Source organism: Orycteropus afer, unplaced genomic scaffold (assembly GCF_000298275.1).
Source record: "Orycteropus afer afer isolate SDZICR_OR568_19922 unplaced genomic scaffold, OryAfe1.0 scaffold00732, whole genome shotgun sequence".
Taxonomy (NCBI): Eukaryota; Metazoa; Chordata; class Mammalia; order Tubulidentata; family Orycteropodidae; genus Orycteropus; species Orycteropus afer.
In genome coordinates this window covers 520,469-539,008 of record NW_006922319.1, presented here as the reverse complement: position 1 = coordinate 539,008, position 18,540 = coordinate 520,469, and the positions used below count along the sequence as shown (strand labels likewise).

At 43.4% G+C, this 18,540-nt stretch overlaps 1 protein-coding gene across 1 annotated transcript in view; it reads right to left on the bottom strand.

Annotated features, from left to right (window-relative positions):
* DNAH3 (dynein axonemal heavy chain 3) overlaps nucleotides 1–18,540 on the bottom strand; it is a 308,795-nt gene that overhangs the window by 13,342 nt on the left and 276,913 nt on the right. Inside the window, exons 51-54 of the mRNA XM_042783203.1 lie at nucleotides 13,314–15,455; nucleotides 9,750–9,975; nucleotides 2,399–2,643; nucleotides 71–187 (exon numbers count right to left, since the gene is read on the bottom strand). Coding sequence (XP_042639137.1) covers nucleotides 71–187; nucleotides 2,399–2,643; nucleotides 9,750–9,975; nucleotides 13,314–15,455 — 2,730 coding nt within the window. The remainder of the gene's footprint in view (nucleotides 1–70; nucleotides 188–2,398; nucleotides 2,644–9,749; nucleotides 9,976–13,313; nucleotides 15,456–18,540) is intronic.

Genomic DNA, 18,540 nt, shown 5'->3' with positions numbered 1-18,540 from the left:
AAAGAGTAAATGAATGGATGAAGAACAGAGTAGAGAAGAAGGAGGATGGAGCATGATATTGGAGGGTTACCTGTCAGGTAGATCAGAGCTTCAAATGGTACCTCCTTGTATTCATTCAGAAACATCTGGGTCTGCCGCATACTAATCCTCAGGTCAGATTCGTTGAACTCATATGGAATATTCCAACCTGCACGAGGCAGAGAAGAAGTGGAGGCTTCAGTGCCAAGAGCTCTTAATTTCCACTCAGAGATCAAGCCAGTGGAGTTAAGCATCATTAGGGATCAAGAGCCTCATTCAGCCCATGAATATCAAGCACAGGGCTAAGTATTAGCCTTGACATTTACTGCCAATGTGAAAGCCATTCCATTCACAAAAACATCCATTCTAAATCAATTTCCTTATGGGTCTTGCCATTTGTTAAGAAAGATGTTAACATCCTGGGATTTGTAGAGTGAGAATAATTCACCCTGGCTGGAATACTGTGTGGTAACTTCAAAAATACCATGGACGCAGAGCTCTAGAGCTGTGTTTAGAGCTGGGCAACTGAACTAAGTTAGCATTGAGAATTCCCCTCCTGAAGCTTATGGGAGAACTGGGTGGCCAGTCTTGAAGAAACTGTGGCTTCTATTTCCAAGGCTAATCGTTGCCTCGGTGGCACAAACTGTTATATGCTTGACTATTAGCCTGAAGGTGAGAGGTTTGAACTTACCCAGAGGTGCTAGGGAGATAGGCCTGGTGATCTGTTTCCGAAAGCTCATAGCCTTGACAACCTCATGGACTAGTTCTACTCTGCATTCATGGGATTGCCATGAATTAGAATTGACTCAATGGCATTCACAACAGCAACAATTTTCAAGGGTGGTGCAACCAGCTGAGCACTCAACTACTAGCCAAAAGGTTGGCAGTTCAAACCATCCTCAGGCACCCTGGGAGAAAGTCCTGGTGACCTGCTTTGAAAGCTCACAGCCTTGAAAACCCTGTGGAACACAGTTCGACTTTGCACACATGGTGTCATCATGAGTCAGAACTGACTTGATGGCAACTGGTAATTCTAAGGATAAAATGTTGAATGCCCCCTGGGTCCAGACAAGTGACACAAATGGTAAGCCAGGCCTGATGAAAGACAGTAGGTATGGTAGGAACTGTGCTCTGTGAAGTAGTTCTTTTCCTCCTAGACATTCACATTCAAATTAAAATAATCAATAACATCTGAGTGCTGGCAAAATAAAACACAATGGTCAGTGGGCTACAAGTCATACTCTTAGAGAGTTGAATTTCGGGTCTGCCATGCAGAGAAGAGTGGTGATGGTGGGAGACAGTGATGTATGAAATGCAAAGGCTGAAGGACTATCATATTTGGCTGTCTCATCCTCCCAAACCTCAGTGAAAAGAGTCAGGTGGTCTCTGGAGCTAACTGGGGCTAGGGCACTTGAGGCAGAGAGAAAGGAGAGGATGCTCAGAGCCAATCACCAAGATGACAACTGGCCTCCCTACCTAACCCAAAAGAACAGCTGAGAACACCTGGAGGTGGGTCATTTCAAGGCTATGAAAAGAATCAGCAGACAGCCTGTGGGTGAGAGGAAGATAACGTCACCTTAAAACCCGGATGACATGGGCTTTGTATTTAGCAGTTTAAAGATCTGCTCTAACAAGTTTATTCAGTTCCTAGTAAGTTAGACCATGAATATTATGTTAATAAAGAAATGTATTTAAATTTTTTCAAGAAGAACACAGACGAATGTTCCAGGGGTGGTATATCTTCCTTCCATTGTTATGCTCATGTAGAGAAAGCTACTTAAAATGTTATAAATTACCTGGTGACAACTCCCTGGAGAATAGTCACAGTGCCTAACCAAACCAAACCAAACTCACTACCATCAAGTTGCATCTTACTCATCGCAACCCCTCCCTGGGTTTTCGAGGTGGTATCACTACGGAAGTAGATTGCCCAGTCTTCCTTCCAAGGAATGTCTGAAGGGTTTGAACTGCTAGTCTTCTGGTTAGAAGTCAAATGCCTTAGGCACTACGCCACCAGAGCTCCTGAGATAGGTATATACAATAGGCCAAGGGAAGCCCCCACCCCCATCCTCTCTTTATCACTTTACTTTAATGAGGGGATCTTCAGTTTTGGAACATCAGTTCTTTCTCTGACATTGACATTGACCTGTTACAGGACTGTCAGATTTAGCAAATAAAATACAGGACAGACAGTTAAATTTCAATGTCAGATAAATAATTTTTAATATAAGTATGTCTCAGGTATTACATGGGGCATACTTAACACTGTATTTTACAGGCAATCCTACCTGAGTGCCAATTTGAACACATACATGGAGAGACACCTTCAGCCCTCTGTGATCTCCCCTATAGGGAATTCAGGTGAGCTTTCATTGCTTACCTAGGGGTCCAAAGTTTCTCCTCTCTTGAACGATGGCATGGAAGAAGCAAAGGCCAAACAAAAGCTTTTGCCACATTATTGGTTTTGCACAGCTTTGGAAGAACACAGGGTCTGAGATAGGATCATTGAGGTAGGAGCGCAAAAGGTTGGCCCGGAGCCCTTTGGGGGGCTCATTGGTCATTTTGATCCCATTCTGGAGAATGCTGACCGGAAACTTCTCTGATGGATAGCTCGTTAGCCAGAGTCTGGAAGAACAACAGATCCAACTATTTAGAGCTATAAAGTGACATTGAAAAAACAATAAAAGAAGTAATAGCTGCAGTTAATATTAAGCACTCTAGATGTCAAATCTGAACGTATGTCCTTTCATTTGCTTTAATCCTCCCCTCCCTCTAGTTGTTGTCGTTGTTAGGTGCCATTGAGTAGGTTCTGACTCATAGTGACTCTGTGTACTACAGAAAGAACTGCCCTGACCTGCACCATGCTCACAATCCTTGCTAGGCTTGAGCCCATTGTTGCAGCCACTGTGTCAGTCCATCTCACTGAGAGTCTTACCTTTTTCTCTGACCCTCCACTTTACCAAGCATGAAATCCTTCTCCAGGGAATGGTCCCTTCTAATAACATGACCAAAGTAGGTGAGACAAAGTCTGGCCATTCTCGCTTTCAAGAAGCATTCCTGCTGCACTTCTTCCAGGACGGATTTGTTCGTTCTTTGGGCAGTCCATGGTATTTTCAGTATTCTTGGCCAACACCACAACTCAAAAGCATCAACTCTTCTTTGGTCTTCCTTATTCATTGTCCAGCGTTCACATGTGTATGAGGAGACTGAAAACACCATGGCTTGGGTCAGGCACACTTTAGTTTTCAAAATCTTTGCTTCTTAACACTTTAAAAGGTCTTTTGCAGCAGATTTTCCCAGTGCAGTATGACATCTGATATCTTGACTGCTACTTCCATAGGTGTTGACTGTGTATCCAAGGAAAATAAAATCCCTGACAACTTCAATCTTTTCTCTGTTTATCATGATGTTGTTTATTGGTCCAGTTGTGAGGATTTTTGTTTTCTTTATGTTGAGGTGTAAATCCATACTGTACTCTTTGATTTTCATCAGTAAGTGCTTCAAGTCATCTTCACTTTCAGCAAGCAAGGTTGTGTCACCTGCATATCACAGGTTGTTAATAGTTCTTCCTCCAAAACTGATGCCATGTTCTTATTCATCTATGAGAAGGGTATTATTATCTCCTTTTACAAAAGAAAGGAGCCCTGGTGGTGCAGTAATTAAGCAATCATCTGCTAACCAAAAAGTCTATAGTTCTAACCCACCAGCCGCTCCAAGATGTGACCAAAGGTGTGGCCATCCACTTCTGTAAAGATTACAATCTTAAAGAAATGTAGGGATGCACGAATGCATAGGCAAAAAGGACACAGGGAAAGGGTAACCACAGGGAGGAAGTGGGAGGTGAGATGTTACATTTCACAAAACGTGTATGAACTGTTGAATGTGAAATGAATCAGCTCTGTAAAATTTCACCCAGATCACAATCAAAAGTTAAAAATAAATAAATAAAATAGGTATCCCACATGTGCACACATGCAATTAGACTGCATGCATGGGTGTGTGTGTGGGAAGATTACAATCTCAGAAATCCTATGGGCCAGTTACACTCTGTGCTATAGGGTCACTATGAGTAGGAATCAACTCGTTGGCAACAGGTAGGTAGGTTTACAAAAGAGGAAACAGGCATGGAGATGCATAGAGAAGTATGGGGTGAAAAATTACTTTACCTAAGGAAATTAATCTTTTTTCTTTCATCCTGGCAGATAACTAGATCCCTAGGATTTCTTGAATGATTGAAATACCTTTGTCAATCATGGAAGGTGTTTTTTTTTTTTTTTTAACTTTTATTGTAATTTGGGTGAAAGTTTACAGAGCAAATTCATTTTCCATACAGCAGTTCATACACATTTTGTTTCATGACATTTACCTGCAGTTCCCTACAATGTAACAGTTCTCCTCCCATTTCCTCCCTGTAGTTACCTCTTCCCTGTATCCTTCTTTCCTATGCACTCCTGCACTTTGAGCTATCTTCCTGTGCAAATACTGCCCTTCTGTCCTCCCACAACTGATTGCTCTAAGGAGTCTATCTACCTGGTGTAAATGTTCACCATATACACCTGCCTATTGTTTGGCTGGAAACCACAGGAGTGAGTTCAGTTCCAGACCTGAAGGGTAACTAGGGCCATAATCTCAGGGTCTCATCAGGCTTTGTCAGACCAGTGACATGAAAGGTTTTTGACCACACCTGATAGGTTACACTAGTGCAGTGACTCATGCTGGGTGGGGACTGGCCATGCCACAAAATACCACATGATATCAGCCTGACCTTTAGGGAGGGGAGGGCTGGGGATTGAGTTTAACCATGTGGGCATTGATGTAATCAATCATATCTATATAATGAAACCTTAATAAAAGCTTTGGACACTGAAGCTCAAGTGAGCTTCCTGGTTGGTGATGGACATCAATGCACTGGGAGGGTAACATGTCCCTTAGGACTTGGAAGCTTCACTTTGGGGATCCTCCCAGACTTTGTCCTATGCATCTCTTCTTTTGTATCCTTTTTTTCCTTTTTTAAATTTCTATTGTGAGTTGGATGAACTTATATATCTTTTTGTGTGGTAATAAAACTATAATCATAAGTAACCTGAGTTCTAGGAGCTCTGGTAGCGTAGTGCCTAAAGCACTTGACTGCTAATCAGAAGCCTGGTGGTTCAAACCCACCAGCCACTCCTCGAAAGGAAGGTTGGGCAATCTTCTGTAGTGATACTGCCTTGGAAACCCAAGGAGGGGTCTCTATGAGTCGGGTCCGACTCGACAGCACATAACAACAACAACAACAACAACCTGAGTTCTGTGAATTGTTCTACCAAATTATTGGACCCAAAGGGGTAGTGGGAACTCCTGAATTTGTAGCCAGTTGGTCAGAAGTGCATGTGTCCTAAGATTCTGGCTGGTGTCTGAAATTTTGGGGTGACTGGCAGTATGGAAGACTGCCTCTTAATGTGTGAAGTTTTGGATCTAACTTTGGGTGATTGGAGTCAGCTGCCTTTACAGCTGGTGTTAAGAGGTTAAGCGAGCTTTTTCAAGAACTCTTAACTTAGAAGTAGCTAAAACCAAGATATGAACTTGTCACTCTCTGACTCCAAACCTAATGCTCTTAATTACCACACCACACTGCCTCCCCTGCTGGACTTTCTGAGAAATACATGGGCTTTTATTGTAAATCACTTATCAGGGTAGGAGCTCTGGTGATGCAGTGGTCAAAGCATTCAGCTGCTAACCAAAAGGTGGGCAGTTCAAAACCACCAGCTGCTTTGTGGGAGAAAAATGAGGTAGTCTGTTTCCATAAAGATTTACAGCCCTGAATACCCTATGGGGCAGTTCTACTTTGTCCTATAGGGTCACTGTATCAGGCACCATGTAAGTGACCCAAGTGAGCAAAGCATTGTTTCTAGCAACAATGAGGGAGTGAATGGGGCACCAGCCAGGAGAGAAAAGCAGACAGGATGTGACTGTACAAGACATTGAAAAATCAAGACTGAAAAGAACAAGAAAAATAACAGGCTGTGGGAGTCCACAGAAAAAAGAGCTTTTCATGGGCTATAGGCAGCCAGACAAACATCAGAGACCAGAAGTCAGCAAACTATGGCACATCAAATGCAGCATACTGCCTGTTTTTATAAATAAAGTTTTATTGGAACACGGCCATGCCCTTTATTTACATATTGTCTATGCTGCTTTCATACATATAGGCAGAACTCAGCAGTTGCAACAGAGACCATATGGAACGCAAAGCTGAAAATATTTACTATATAGCCCTTCATAACAAAAGTTTGCCAACCTTTGTCACAGATAAAATAGCATTTGAAATAGGCCTTGAAGAACATGGAGGAGTTATTTATTTGCTTATTAACTTTTTATTGTGATTTGGGTACAATTTTACAAAGCACATTCGTTTTACACTCAATAGTTCACACACGTTTTGTTTGGTGACACTGCTTACAATTCCCACAATGTAACAACTCTCCTCCCACCTCATCCCTGTGGTTACCCTTCTGTGTGTCCTTGTCACCTACCTATGCATTCCTCCCTGCCTAGCTTTCTCCCCATGCAAATGCTGCCCTCCTGATTTCCCTTGGTTGCCTTTTCCAAGGAGTGCATCTCACTGGTGTAGTTGTTCCACTCACAGGCCTGTCTATTGTTTGGCTGAGAGTTAAGACACAGGAGTGAATCCAATTCCAGGCTGGAAGGGTGACTTGGAGCCATAAAGTCTCAGGAGTTCACCAGTCTCCATTAGACCAGTAGGAACTTCTTTGTTTTTTTTTAAAAAAAAGTTTATCTGTGCCCACCAAAAAAATGGAAACATGTGTAACAGTATTTGGAAAGAAATGACAATTATACCTTTATCACCTTGAGGTTAACTTTGGCACATCAGCTTACAGGCTTTTATTCATTTACTTTTTCATACCGGAGCTCAAGTTATACACACTTGACATCTTGCTTTTTTGCTTGGTGTTAGAGATGCTTTCAGCAGGTAGTTGGAGGCGGGAGGTCGTTAGAGAGCATAGGCTGATGGACAATTGCATGGCGGAGGCCAGACATGAGGTGAGGCTCGGTGGGCAGCGTGGTGTGGTCCAAGCCCAGGCCTGAGCTGGCGGGGAATGGCGGGCACAGACTGGAGGCCTGAAGCTCCACTTCAGCCTGCAGACAGGTGACGCTTGGTCCACATGATGAGAATCCATCCAAAGTTGTAAATATTTTTGAAGTAGTTGCTAACTCTTGAAAAACCAAAACCAAACCAGTGACTCAGTTGACTCACTGCTGTTGAGTCGATTTGACTCATAGCAACCCCTCCTTTGGTTTCCAAGGCAATATCTCTAACAGAAGTAGATTGCCTGGAGTGGCAGGTGGGTTTGAACTGCCACACTTCTGGTTAGCAGTCAAATGCCTTAGGCATTACGCCACCAGAGCTCCTCCGTAAAGATTACAGCCTTGGAAATCCTATGGGCTATTCTGCAGTGTTCTGTACAGTGACTGTGGTGAAAGCCCCTTGACTTGGCGCTTCAGCTCTGCCTCTTGCTCCAGGCCCACTGGAGCTGGAGGCGTCTCTTCACTCAGGCAGCTGCTGACTATTGAGGCTGACAAACCCAAGGTCGACAAATAAATGGCACAGTTCCAATATTACCAACAACATGGCAGGCCACAAGTTCAAGTCCCGAGATCAGTAGGAAACACGGCAGGCTGCTGAATGGAGACTTGGCTATATGTAGGGTCCAAGCATGCCAAAAAGCTCAGAGACCTTTCTCAAAGTATCTTCTTACACACAGGAGGCAGCCCACATCCCTAAGGCAGCTACTCAGCTGCTCCAGTAGATTCCACCATGGAGCTAATTACCAGTCTCATCCTGGGGAATAACTATATCCAGCTGCCCAGCCACTCAAAACCAGGCCCAGCCAAGTTGACACACAACCTTAACTACCACACCATAATGGTTGATATTTTTCAACCACTTAAAAATGTAAAAATGATTTATAGCTCATGAGCTGTACAAAAGCCGACAACAAGCTAGCTTTGGCCTGTGGGGTAGTGTTTGCTGACTCCAGCCTAGAACGAGAATCACTGAATGTGTGAGTTGAAAGAGGCTTTAAAGTCAATTGGGTTCACTTCCTCCTGTGAACACAAAAAACAAGGCCCAGGCTTGCTGGGCTTTGTTGTTGTTGTTGTTGTTATATGCCCTGGAGTCGGACCCGACTCATAGCAACCCCTCCTTGGGTTTCCGAGGCAATATCACTACGGAAGTAGATTGCCCATCTTCCTTCCGAGGAGTGGCTGGTGGGTTTGAACCACCAGCCTTCTGGTTAGCAGTTAAGTGCCTTAGACACTATGCTACCAGAGCTCCTTGCTGGGCTTTAGAGTTCACAAAAAACCAAAAGCTATTTTCAATGCTGATTAAAACTCCATGGAGCCCAAAGAAATACAAAGTAAAGAAGGAAAAAAAAAAGTGGCTACAAGTAGAATTCTTTTTGACAAATATTTTAAAAATTGGATTTGCTGACATTTAATCTACCTTTTTCCACATCACCTCTACCCCCCCCCCCACAATTTCACACAGTATACACCTCAGAATCATAAGAGAACTTCTTATTATTCTCTTAATACAGCTCTTAGCTTTTGCAAATTCTATCTGTTCTGTCTGGAATGTCCTTCTTGGCAAACTCCTATTCAGTTTTCCATACTCCAGACAATTGTCAGGTCTCTAGGCCTTCCCCAGTTCCATACTCCCCCTTTCCTGTGCTCCTTGGTTCTTGTTCAGACTATGAGTATAGCAGGTATTACATGGTGTCAAGTGTTAATCTATGGGCTGCCTACTGCTAGACTGAGCACTTCTCTTTATTGTGGTTTGGGTGAAAGTTTACAGAGCAAATTCATTTTCCATACAACAGTTCATTAGCATTTTTTAAAAAATGACATTGACTGCAATCCCCATAATGTAACAGCTCTCTTCCCATTTCCTCCCTGTAGTTACCTCTTCCCTATATCCTTTCCTATGCATTCCTGCCCCAGAGCTATCTCCCTGTACAAACACTGCTCTTCTGTTCTCCCATGATTGATTGCTCCAAAGAGTGTATCTACTGGATGTAAATGTTCACCCCATATGCCTGTCTATTGTTTGGCTGGAAGCCACAGGAGTGAGTTCAATTCCAAGCCTGAAAACTAGGGGCCATAGTCTTGGGGGTTTCACCAGCCTCTACCAGACCAGTAAACGTGGTCTTTTTTTTTTTTTTCTTTAATGATTTTGAGTTTTGTTCAACGTTATTCTCCCACTCTATCCAGGATATCCTACGCTGATCCCTTTCCAAGTGGTTGACAGTGGTAGCCTGGCATTATCTAGTTCTTCTGGTCTCATGGTCACATAGGCTGAGGTTTGCATGGTCACTAGTCCCTTGGACTAACTGTTTCCATGTGTCTTTCTTTAGTTTTCTTCATTCTTCTTTGCTCTGAATGAGGAGAGACCACTTGATGCATCTAGATGACCGCTTGCAAGCTTTTAAGACCCCATTTGCTGACCAAAGTAGGATGTAGAACAATGTTCTTGTGTAACATGTTAATGCCCACTGAGCTTGACGTCTTCCGCAACTCTGGTCTTGAGCCCACAGGTCTAACAACTCACTCCCTTAGGGGAGTTGGCTGTAGGTAAGAACAGACTAAGCCCTTAGGGGCAGGAACCATGCCTTGTTCATCTTTGTACTCCCCGTCATCAGCATAACATCTAGACTGAGGCAGTGTCTGACCTGAATTGCATGTTGGTGCTCTCAGGAATGATCACCTCCTCACAGATCTTCTCCAGCGCAGGCATCCAGCTTGTGGCCAGGTGGCAGTTCTGTAAGATCACCCATGTTCCATCTTTGATGGCAGTGTTGATCATTTTGGCAGCAATAGGTCCTTGGCCTTGGCCAAGGGAGATGGTCTGGGTTTTGGCACCTCCCATGCCAAGATCATCAGCAAACTTCAGCAAGCCTAAGACCAGGAAGAAAAGGGACTTTTAAAAGAAGACAGGCCATTAAGACCACATTAACAATAGCTACATAAAAGGACGGACTATGAGAGATCTGAGAAGAGTAGTTAAGCCCCAGAGTGTCCTCTCCCAAACAGGTGGCAAGCTTCTCCAAGGCAGAACCTTGATCTTCATGTTTGCTCTTAGAATGATAGCTGGCACCTAAATGATACTAAATAGGCCCAAGCCACCCCTGGTGCTCTCTTTTCCTTTACTGAGGCAGAGCCAATGGCCCAGGCACCAGCGATCTTCTCTTAGTTACTGTCTCTACCCACTCTCCCTGTTAGAATCTGTTCACCTCAAGATTGTTTGGGGGAAATCAGTTCTTCACGTCTTCTCAGTATCTTGCTATCACCAAAAACCAAATTTATATAAATATATACTTTGTTTCTATTGCAAATCACTAAGGAAACAGAATAAAAAGTAATTTGCCCCAAGGATTTACAAAAGGTATAGAATTAAAGAGTTAACAATACTGCTCTATACCTTTATTCAGATTGTAAGTGGCTACTGTCTGTCTTTAGCATTGTACTCTTATTAGTCAGTGGAAACTTTGCAAAATTAGGTCTTTCTTTTGAGTTCCCCATTTAAAAAAAAAAAAAAGGAGAGGCTACATTAAAATTCTGGACTCAGGAATAAACTCATTGGCTTTTATTAATAACAAAATAAACATTTCTTTGGGAAAGCTGTAATTTCTGGTAATATAGTGTCCTAAGCTACGATCAACTCCAAAGACATAAGACATTCTTAATAATAATAATAATAAAAGCACACCACCTAAAAGAAAATCTGGTTTGAAAGAATGAGAAATCTCCAGGTGCCAAAAATGAAGAGAGAGTTCAAATGCAGAAAGGTGAGCACACAACCAAAGAACTAGGAACTGAGTTTTTACAAATTTATTTTACTAGGAAATATAGGCATTTGTACAATGAAAAGAAAGCCTTTTTCACTTCCCTTGACCATCCTGTTGTCTTCCCCAGAGGCAGCCAATGTTACCAGCTTTTTGTGAATCCTTCCAGACATATTTTATGTATTTAAACAAATGTGCACATACTGTGATAAAAATTTACTGTAGAATACTTTCTTCACTTAACAGTATATCTTATTTATCTGTCCACATCCATACCTATAACAAAGTCTTATCTTTTTCATGGCTGCATAATATTTCACCACAGGAAAATATCACACTAGTCTAGAGGTTAGTGTTTTAATGCTCATGGGAAACATAACTTTGCAGCCATAAGAGGTAGGGAACTGGAGTTGAGATTTTTGTGTAAAGTTAGGATACTAAACATGTTCATGTTTAGTAGGCAAAAATCTGTCTACTGACTCTGGGAGGCAACATGGGAGCTTTTCACTGGCCTAGAGCCTGGGTGGAAAAAATAAATAATAGCAACTCTCCAGTAAGAAATCAAAACATGAAGCCTATCCCACATGAAGATGAGGGGTGTGAATTTATACTACCCTGTCATATGGGATTCCCAAGCTAAGAAATTTCCCATAAAATTGCTCTAGAAGGGAAAACCCTCTTGGGCACCATTGCATGTTGAGACTCGTCTAAAACCCAAGGTATATGAGACTCCCACAACATAACATAAGGTTGCTGATGGTGAACTCACAATAAAAACTTACAAACTACATGAGGAAATACATCACTATAAGAGTAGCTCTGGTAGCATAGTGCCTAAGGCACTTGACTGCTAAACAGAAGGCTGGCGGTTCAAACCCACCAGCCACTCCTCGGAAGGAAGGTTGGGCAATCCTACTTCTGTAGTGATACTGCCTCGGAAACCCAAGGAGGGGTCGCTATGAGTCAGGGCCGACTCGACGGCATATAACAACAACAACAACGTAAGAGATAGTCAGCACAGAAAACATCATAATAACACCCCAAGGCATTACAATCTCTGAGAGATCATAAAAGAAGCATATCTAAAATCATTAAAGAAGGAACACAAAACATAATAAAAGTTCAGAATTTTATGAAAAAATAAAAAGGATATTGCTTCGATATGGAACAAAACAAATTAAACTAGAAACGGAAATCATAGTCACTGAAGGTAAGAAGGTAAAATGTTGACTAAAACAGCAGCTTAAATACAGGCAAAGGGAGAACTAGCAGGCAATAAGGCCTAAAAGCAATGATGTACCCAGTAGCAATGAGTACCACTAGAACCCAGGTTGTGGTTTCCAAATGCCATTGCTTGCTAAAAGAAGCAGGGTTCCTTGGAGAAATGGCTGTTTCCAGATCTAGAGCAGGAAATGTACAAGATGGATCTGTAATCTTTGGTAGCTCTAGAAAGCAAGGAAGCTGTCAAAAACTATTGGTGTTATGTGAAAAGAACTCAGGCATGAAGGGGCTCCCAGAGGCCAAAGACTGAATTATTTGAGCATCAAAAAGTATAATGACCACAGTGAAGTAAAACACCACCATATTTGAAACACCAAATATGTTAAAAACACATTAATTCACAATAGTACAAAAATATTTATTGGTTCACTTTGGAGTTTACTAGGGCACCACTTAATTATTCTGAAAGCTGAAAGAAGAAGAGGAAGAATCAAGCATCTATTATGCCTGTCCTGTTTGAACTACATTCAGAGTAAACCCCTGTACTTTACCTTTTGGCATTATTTGGTCTTTTTTTTAACCACCAAACAAAAAAATCCAAACTCACTGCCGTTGAGTTGGTCCCAACTCATAGCAAACCCTCCTTGGGTTCCCAAGGCAGTATTTCTACGGAAGTAGATGGCCCAATCTTCCTTTCGAGGAGTGGCTGGTGGGTTTGAACTGCCAGCCTTCTGGTTAGGAGTCAAATGCCTTTGGCACATGCAGTATTAATTATATATATATTTTTTTTTTTTTTAAGACAAGGAATAAGCTCTGATGAGAGAAGCCACAGTCAGAGAAAACAGTCTAAGACAAAGGTGACAAATTGGCAGCCAGCAGGCTGAACCTGGCCCCTGGCTTGGGCCTCACAAGATTGTAAAGAAGACATCTGAAGGAGTAATTGAGATTTAAAAGGGGAGGATTTCTGGTTTCTCTGGAAAGATCAGATGATCTGGTCATCCTGGGCTCACACTGCCACATTACCACAGTTTGTCAGAGCTGAGAAGCAGCTGCCCTCTTTAGCCAGAAAATGTTAAATTTTCATTTGCCCAGCTGCATCTTAGCCATCCACTGGCTTGGTCATCTAAGCCACTTGAGTTTGAGATCCCTGCTGTCAGACTATGCTATGGTCATCCATCCACTCAACCCAAGCTTTCCATGTTCCATCCTTTTAGAACGTTCTGTCCTTACCTGCCATTGGGTCTGCCCCTGGAGACAACACAAAAATCAGCGGTGCACAGCAACTGGAATCATTGTAGGAGCCCTGGAGATCAAATGTAGGAGGTTCTACATACACCTTTCCCATGTGTTCAGCAATGAACTCCCGAACAGCTGGAATAATTTTGTCAGGCCGCAAACATCGGAGGATCACCATCCTCTCCAGCCCTTGAATGAACTCCCATTGTCCAGGAAATTTCTCCATGTGGGGCCAGGCTGAGTCATAGATAAACTTCCATTCCTCAACATTTTGTCCAAAATGTTCCATTAGGCCTTTCAGTTTGGGTAATGAGGATGCCCGGACAACTTCCGACCACGCCTTCTCAGACAACCATTCAGGAACTGGGTTGGGGAAGGGGTTATCCAGCGCAACACCTCCAGTGAGAAGGAAGTACCAACTTTCTTCATTAATTTGCTTTTTCTCTTTCATGATGCCGATGGTCAGGAGGAGGGAGAAGAGCAGCTTGTCCTTCTCAAAAAGAGAGCGGCAAACGTTGTTGTAAATGCTCAGGGTGAAGTGTTCAATGATATATTCGATACGTAGGTCCAGCTCATCACTTTTCTTGCTATTAGCCAGGGATTGAACATACAGGTTGATGAACCATGTCAGGGAGTACTGGTACATTGGCTCAATGTTGGCCAGGTCAGAGATACAGAAGAAGATGGTGGCAGAATGAATAGCCACTGGCTTATAGCCCATCCGGGTCTCGTCGATCTGTGTTTCTGTGACAGAAGCAATTTCCTGTTTCTCGGATATTTCTTCAGACAGCACTTTAGAGGAAGACAAAACTTTGATGGCAGTTTCATCCTCAAGGATGTTGCCCTCAGACATGGAGAGGACCTCCAAGATTTTATCTTCAATTTCCTTCAGCTGTCTCTTGTTCTGGGCACTTTCCACAATCAACTTGTTCTTTTTCTCTTCCAGTTCTGGCTTCTCCTTGGCAGCCACAATGCCAAGGAGTTGATCTTGGAGACCCAAGGGTGTGATCATGAAGTTAAGGAGACAGACTTTCACGGCAATTTCAGGGAGGTAATGTGGGTTCCTCAAACGGGTTGTGATGTATAACTTAAAATCCTTGGAGTATTCGATGATATTTTCACCCAGCCTCATATATTCAACCCCTTGCTGCCTGAATGTTGACTTGAGCAAGATTGGTTCAATAAAGGCATCCAGCTCTTCTCCAACGTTTTCAAGTAAGACAGGGGTGCCAAACTGCAGAGCATTTTCCAGCGTCCTCACATAGTTGGCATCAGAGAATTTGATGACAGACAGCTTATTAGATTTCTCCATGTTCTTAATCCACTTATTGGCCTGCCCCTGGGGGTCAATCATTAAGGCCCAACGCCTGGAATTGGACACAATGATGCCATTGTCAATGGAGAAAGAGTCAATGGGCAGCCCGGCAATCTGCCAGGAACGGATTTTTACGGGATCCCCTAGTATGTTGCTGAGACTGAAGTCACTGGAGCCAGGAATGACTTTCTGCTTGCAGTACTCCAACCACTGCTTCTGGCACTTGGTCCGATAATCCACTGTGAAGGCACCCAGGTAAGCCACGGTTCCCGAGGACACCAACACATCCCCTGTCAAGTTAATATAGCGGATGCCCAACTGCCGGGCAGCTTCTGTCCATCTGTCCTTCTCTCCCCCAAGACCATTGATCAGCTTCTCTGCCCTGATTAGTTTTTGGGAGCAGATTTCAATGTTTTCCTCCAAGTTGTTTTTCTTCATGTTCATCTCTTCAAAGTCGACATTCAGGGCCTGCAGGCGGTCTTCCACCAGCTTCAGCTCTGCCCGCTTCAGGTTTAGTTTCTGCACCTGTGCATCCAACTTCCCCTCGGCCTCCCTCAGCCGCTCCCGTTTGGGAGCCACCACTTTGGCCACACGGTCGTACACTTCCATGGCCCTCACCCACTTGCACAGACCTTCACAGGCTGATGACACATTTTTAATGACAGCTGGCTGGAAATCTGGGTGATCGATAAACCTTTCTCGGATCCGCTTCATGACAGCTGGGGGGATGTTGTCTTTATCATATGTCTTAAGACTCTCCAAGAATTTCAGATCTCCAAGAATCTTTCTTGATACCCCCCAGAAATCTTCTATCATCTTACCTATTTGGCACAAGAAGCAGAGATAACAGGTTATATTATTAAGACATTCTGGTTTTGACTTAAAACTCTACAGAGGCTAATCCTTTTATTTGGAAGAAACAATCCAAGCTCCTTGTCATGGACTGGGAGGCTCAGCCAACCTCATCAACTTCATCCCCAGCCACTTTCTCCCTCACTCTCTGGACTTGGGTCACAAAGTACTTTCTTTCAATTCCTCCTTGATCCCAAGTGCTTTCCTACCCGTGAATCCTTCACTTATGCTGTAATGGTATCTGATTGGCTTCTGGCCACACTTCAGATCTCATTTTAAAAGCCACCTCCACACAAAGTCTTCCCTAGATTACACTTTCTAAGATGGCCCCTCGTCTCTTCTCCAGCCTCTTCTCTCAGTTGTTAGGAGGTGGACTTTGTAAGAGAATCTTTTAGGAAAACAGCTCAGGTGTAATTAGTTGGTCTGAGCAAGGACGAGCCAGCTAGTACTTCTCTACCCTGGCTGCTCCTGGAATCTTCAAACCAAAAATCAAACTCACTGCCATTGAATCAATCCCACATCATAGCAACCTCTATTGGGTTTCCAAGGCTGTAAATTTTTATGGAAGTCAATTGCCCCATCTTCCTTTAGCAGAGCAGCTAGTGGGTTTGAACTGCCAACCTTCTGGTTAGCAGTCAAATGCCTTAGGGACTGTGCCACCAGAGCTCCTTCTGGAATCTTCTGGGAGCTTAAAAAATTCCCTTTACAGCATTTTTCACAATTTCTCATTTTTATTTATTTTTATTGTTTACCTGTCCTCCAAGATGTAAGTTCCTGCTGTGTTCACTAGAACCTAGCTCAGGGCCTGATAGTCAGTGATTAATAAATATTTATTGAATGAATGTTATCCTGTATTTCATCCATAGATGAAGAGGACAACAGGAGTTAAAGCCTGTGAGTATTTTGAACACTCTTTTTCAAATCTAAGAGGCAGGTTGTAGGAGCTCTGGTGGCATAGTGCCTAAGGCACTTGACTGCTAACCAGAATGCTGGCGGTTCAAACCCACCAGTGACTCCTTGGAAGGAAGGTTGGGCAATCTACTTCCATAGTGATAGAGCCTCAGAAACCTCAGGCGGGGTCTCTGTGAGTCGGATCTGACTCAATAGGTTGGATGGAACCTAAAGTGTCCTCCTTGCGATGGACAGTGGGAATCAGTGAATGGGTGGGTGGCAGCCTCAGAAGGAGCTGGGGTGGGAGAGCAGCTACAGGGCTCACACCCGGGCAGAACGCTGCCGTGGCCTGCCCAGAAAACAAAGCCAGGCCCCTATTTTCTTTAGTACCAACCCTGTTATAGACTAATGATTAATCATGTGAGCTGGGATCCCACCCTGGGACAGTGGCCCTTTTGTTGACATTGGAAAAAACTGTCAGGAGACCCTTTGGCTCATGGTAGTATAAACACCTGCCAAGTTCAGGTTCATCAGTAAGTTATACTTTTAGACACTGTATTAAGTCAAACAGGTCAAATGTATCCCATTTCTAATGTAAACATAGCCACTAAGCCAAATACTTCCCAGCAAAGTTTTTGTTTATATTCTGGAAAATGATATACTTCATTTAAATTCATTTAAATTACCAAAAGCTAATTTAATAACTCTTTTGCGCCACTCAAAGGTACCCACCAAATCCTAGTGGGGTGGCGTAGGTCAATAATATACACTAGTGAAAAAACAGAAACAAAAACAGATGCCATCACGTTGATGCCAACTCTTGGGGACCTTCTGCATGTCAGAGTAGAACTACGCTCCATCGAGTTGTCAGTGGCTGATTTTCTGGCAGGAGACTGCCAACCTTTTCTTTTGAGCTCTTTTGCATGGAATCGAACTTCCAACATTTTGATTAGCAGTTGAGCTTGCTAACTGTTTGCACCACCCAGACACTCCAAATAAAATACACAATCTGCTTTAATTTTAAAGTAAGGCACATCGATGTTGAGTCCTGTGCTAATCAATAATGATCCAAGAAGAAGCAGGCACTCATGACCTGGCCCTGCTTTGTGTATCACTGCAGTTCTCAAGCCTGGAGGCATCTGAGAATCACCCAGGGAGCTTGACAACAATATTAACGGTCAGGCCACTCCCCATACCAATGGAATAAGAACCTCTGGGGTATGGCATTAAGAATCTCTGGTGGTGTAGTGAGTAAGGCATTTAGCTGCTAACTAGAAGGTCTACTGTTCAAACCCACCCACTGCTCTGTGGGAAGAAGATGGGGCTATCTAGGTCCATAAAGATTTACAGCCTCAGAAACACAGTGGCGATCACTGAGTTGGAATCAACTTGACGACAGTGAGCTTTATTTTTGGTTTGGGGTATGGCATGGGCCTCAGTATTTTTTAAGCTCCCAGGAGATTCTGGGGACAGCCAGGGTGAAGAAGTGTTGGCTAGCTCATCCTTGCTCAGGCCAACTTATGTTGTTGTTATTAGGTACCATCGAGTCAACTCTGACTCATACCAACCCTATGTACAGCAGAATGACACATTGCCCGGTCCTGTGCCAGCCTCACAATCCTTGCTATACTTGAGCCCATCGTTGTAGCCACTGTGTCAATCCACTTTGTTGAGGGCCTTTTCCCTTTTTGTTGACCCTTCACTTTACCAAGCAGTGAAACACTGTCTGATATATTACGGGCCAACTTACACCTCAGCTGTTTTCCTAAAGAATTCGCTTGCAATTCTTCCTGCTCCTCCATTCCTGATCTCCTTTGCATCTTGGCTAAGGCACTTGACTGCTAACCAGAAGGCTGGCAGTTCAAACCCGCCAGCCACTCCTCGGAAGGAAGATGGGCAATCTACTTCCGTAGTGATACTGCCTTGGAAACCCAAGGAGGGGTCGCTATGAGTCGGGTCTGACTCGATGGCACACAACAACAACAACAACAACAACAACAACAACATCTGGCTTTTGGCCTGAAATTGGCCAGAAAGGAGGGAATGCTGAGCAAGGGGAAGCAGGAGCCAGAGGCTCCCAAGTGAGGGAGCAGAGTGGTTTTCCAGGATAGGAAAACTCAGAAGGTAGAACTATCACCGGACTTGGTTTCTAAAGCCTTTGCT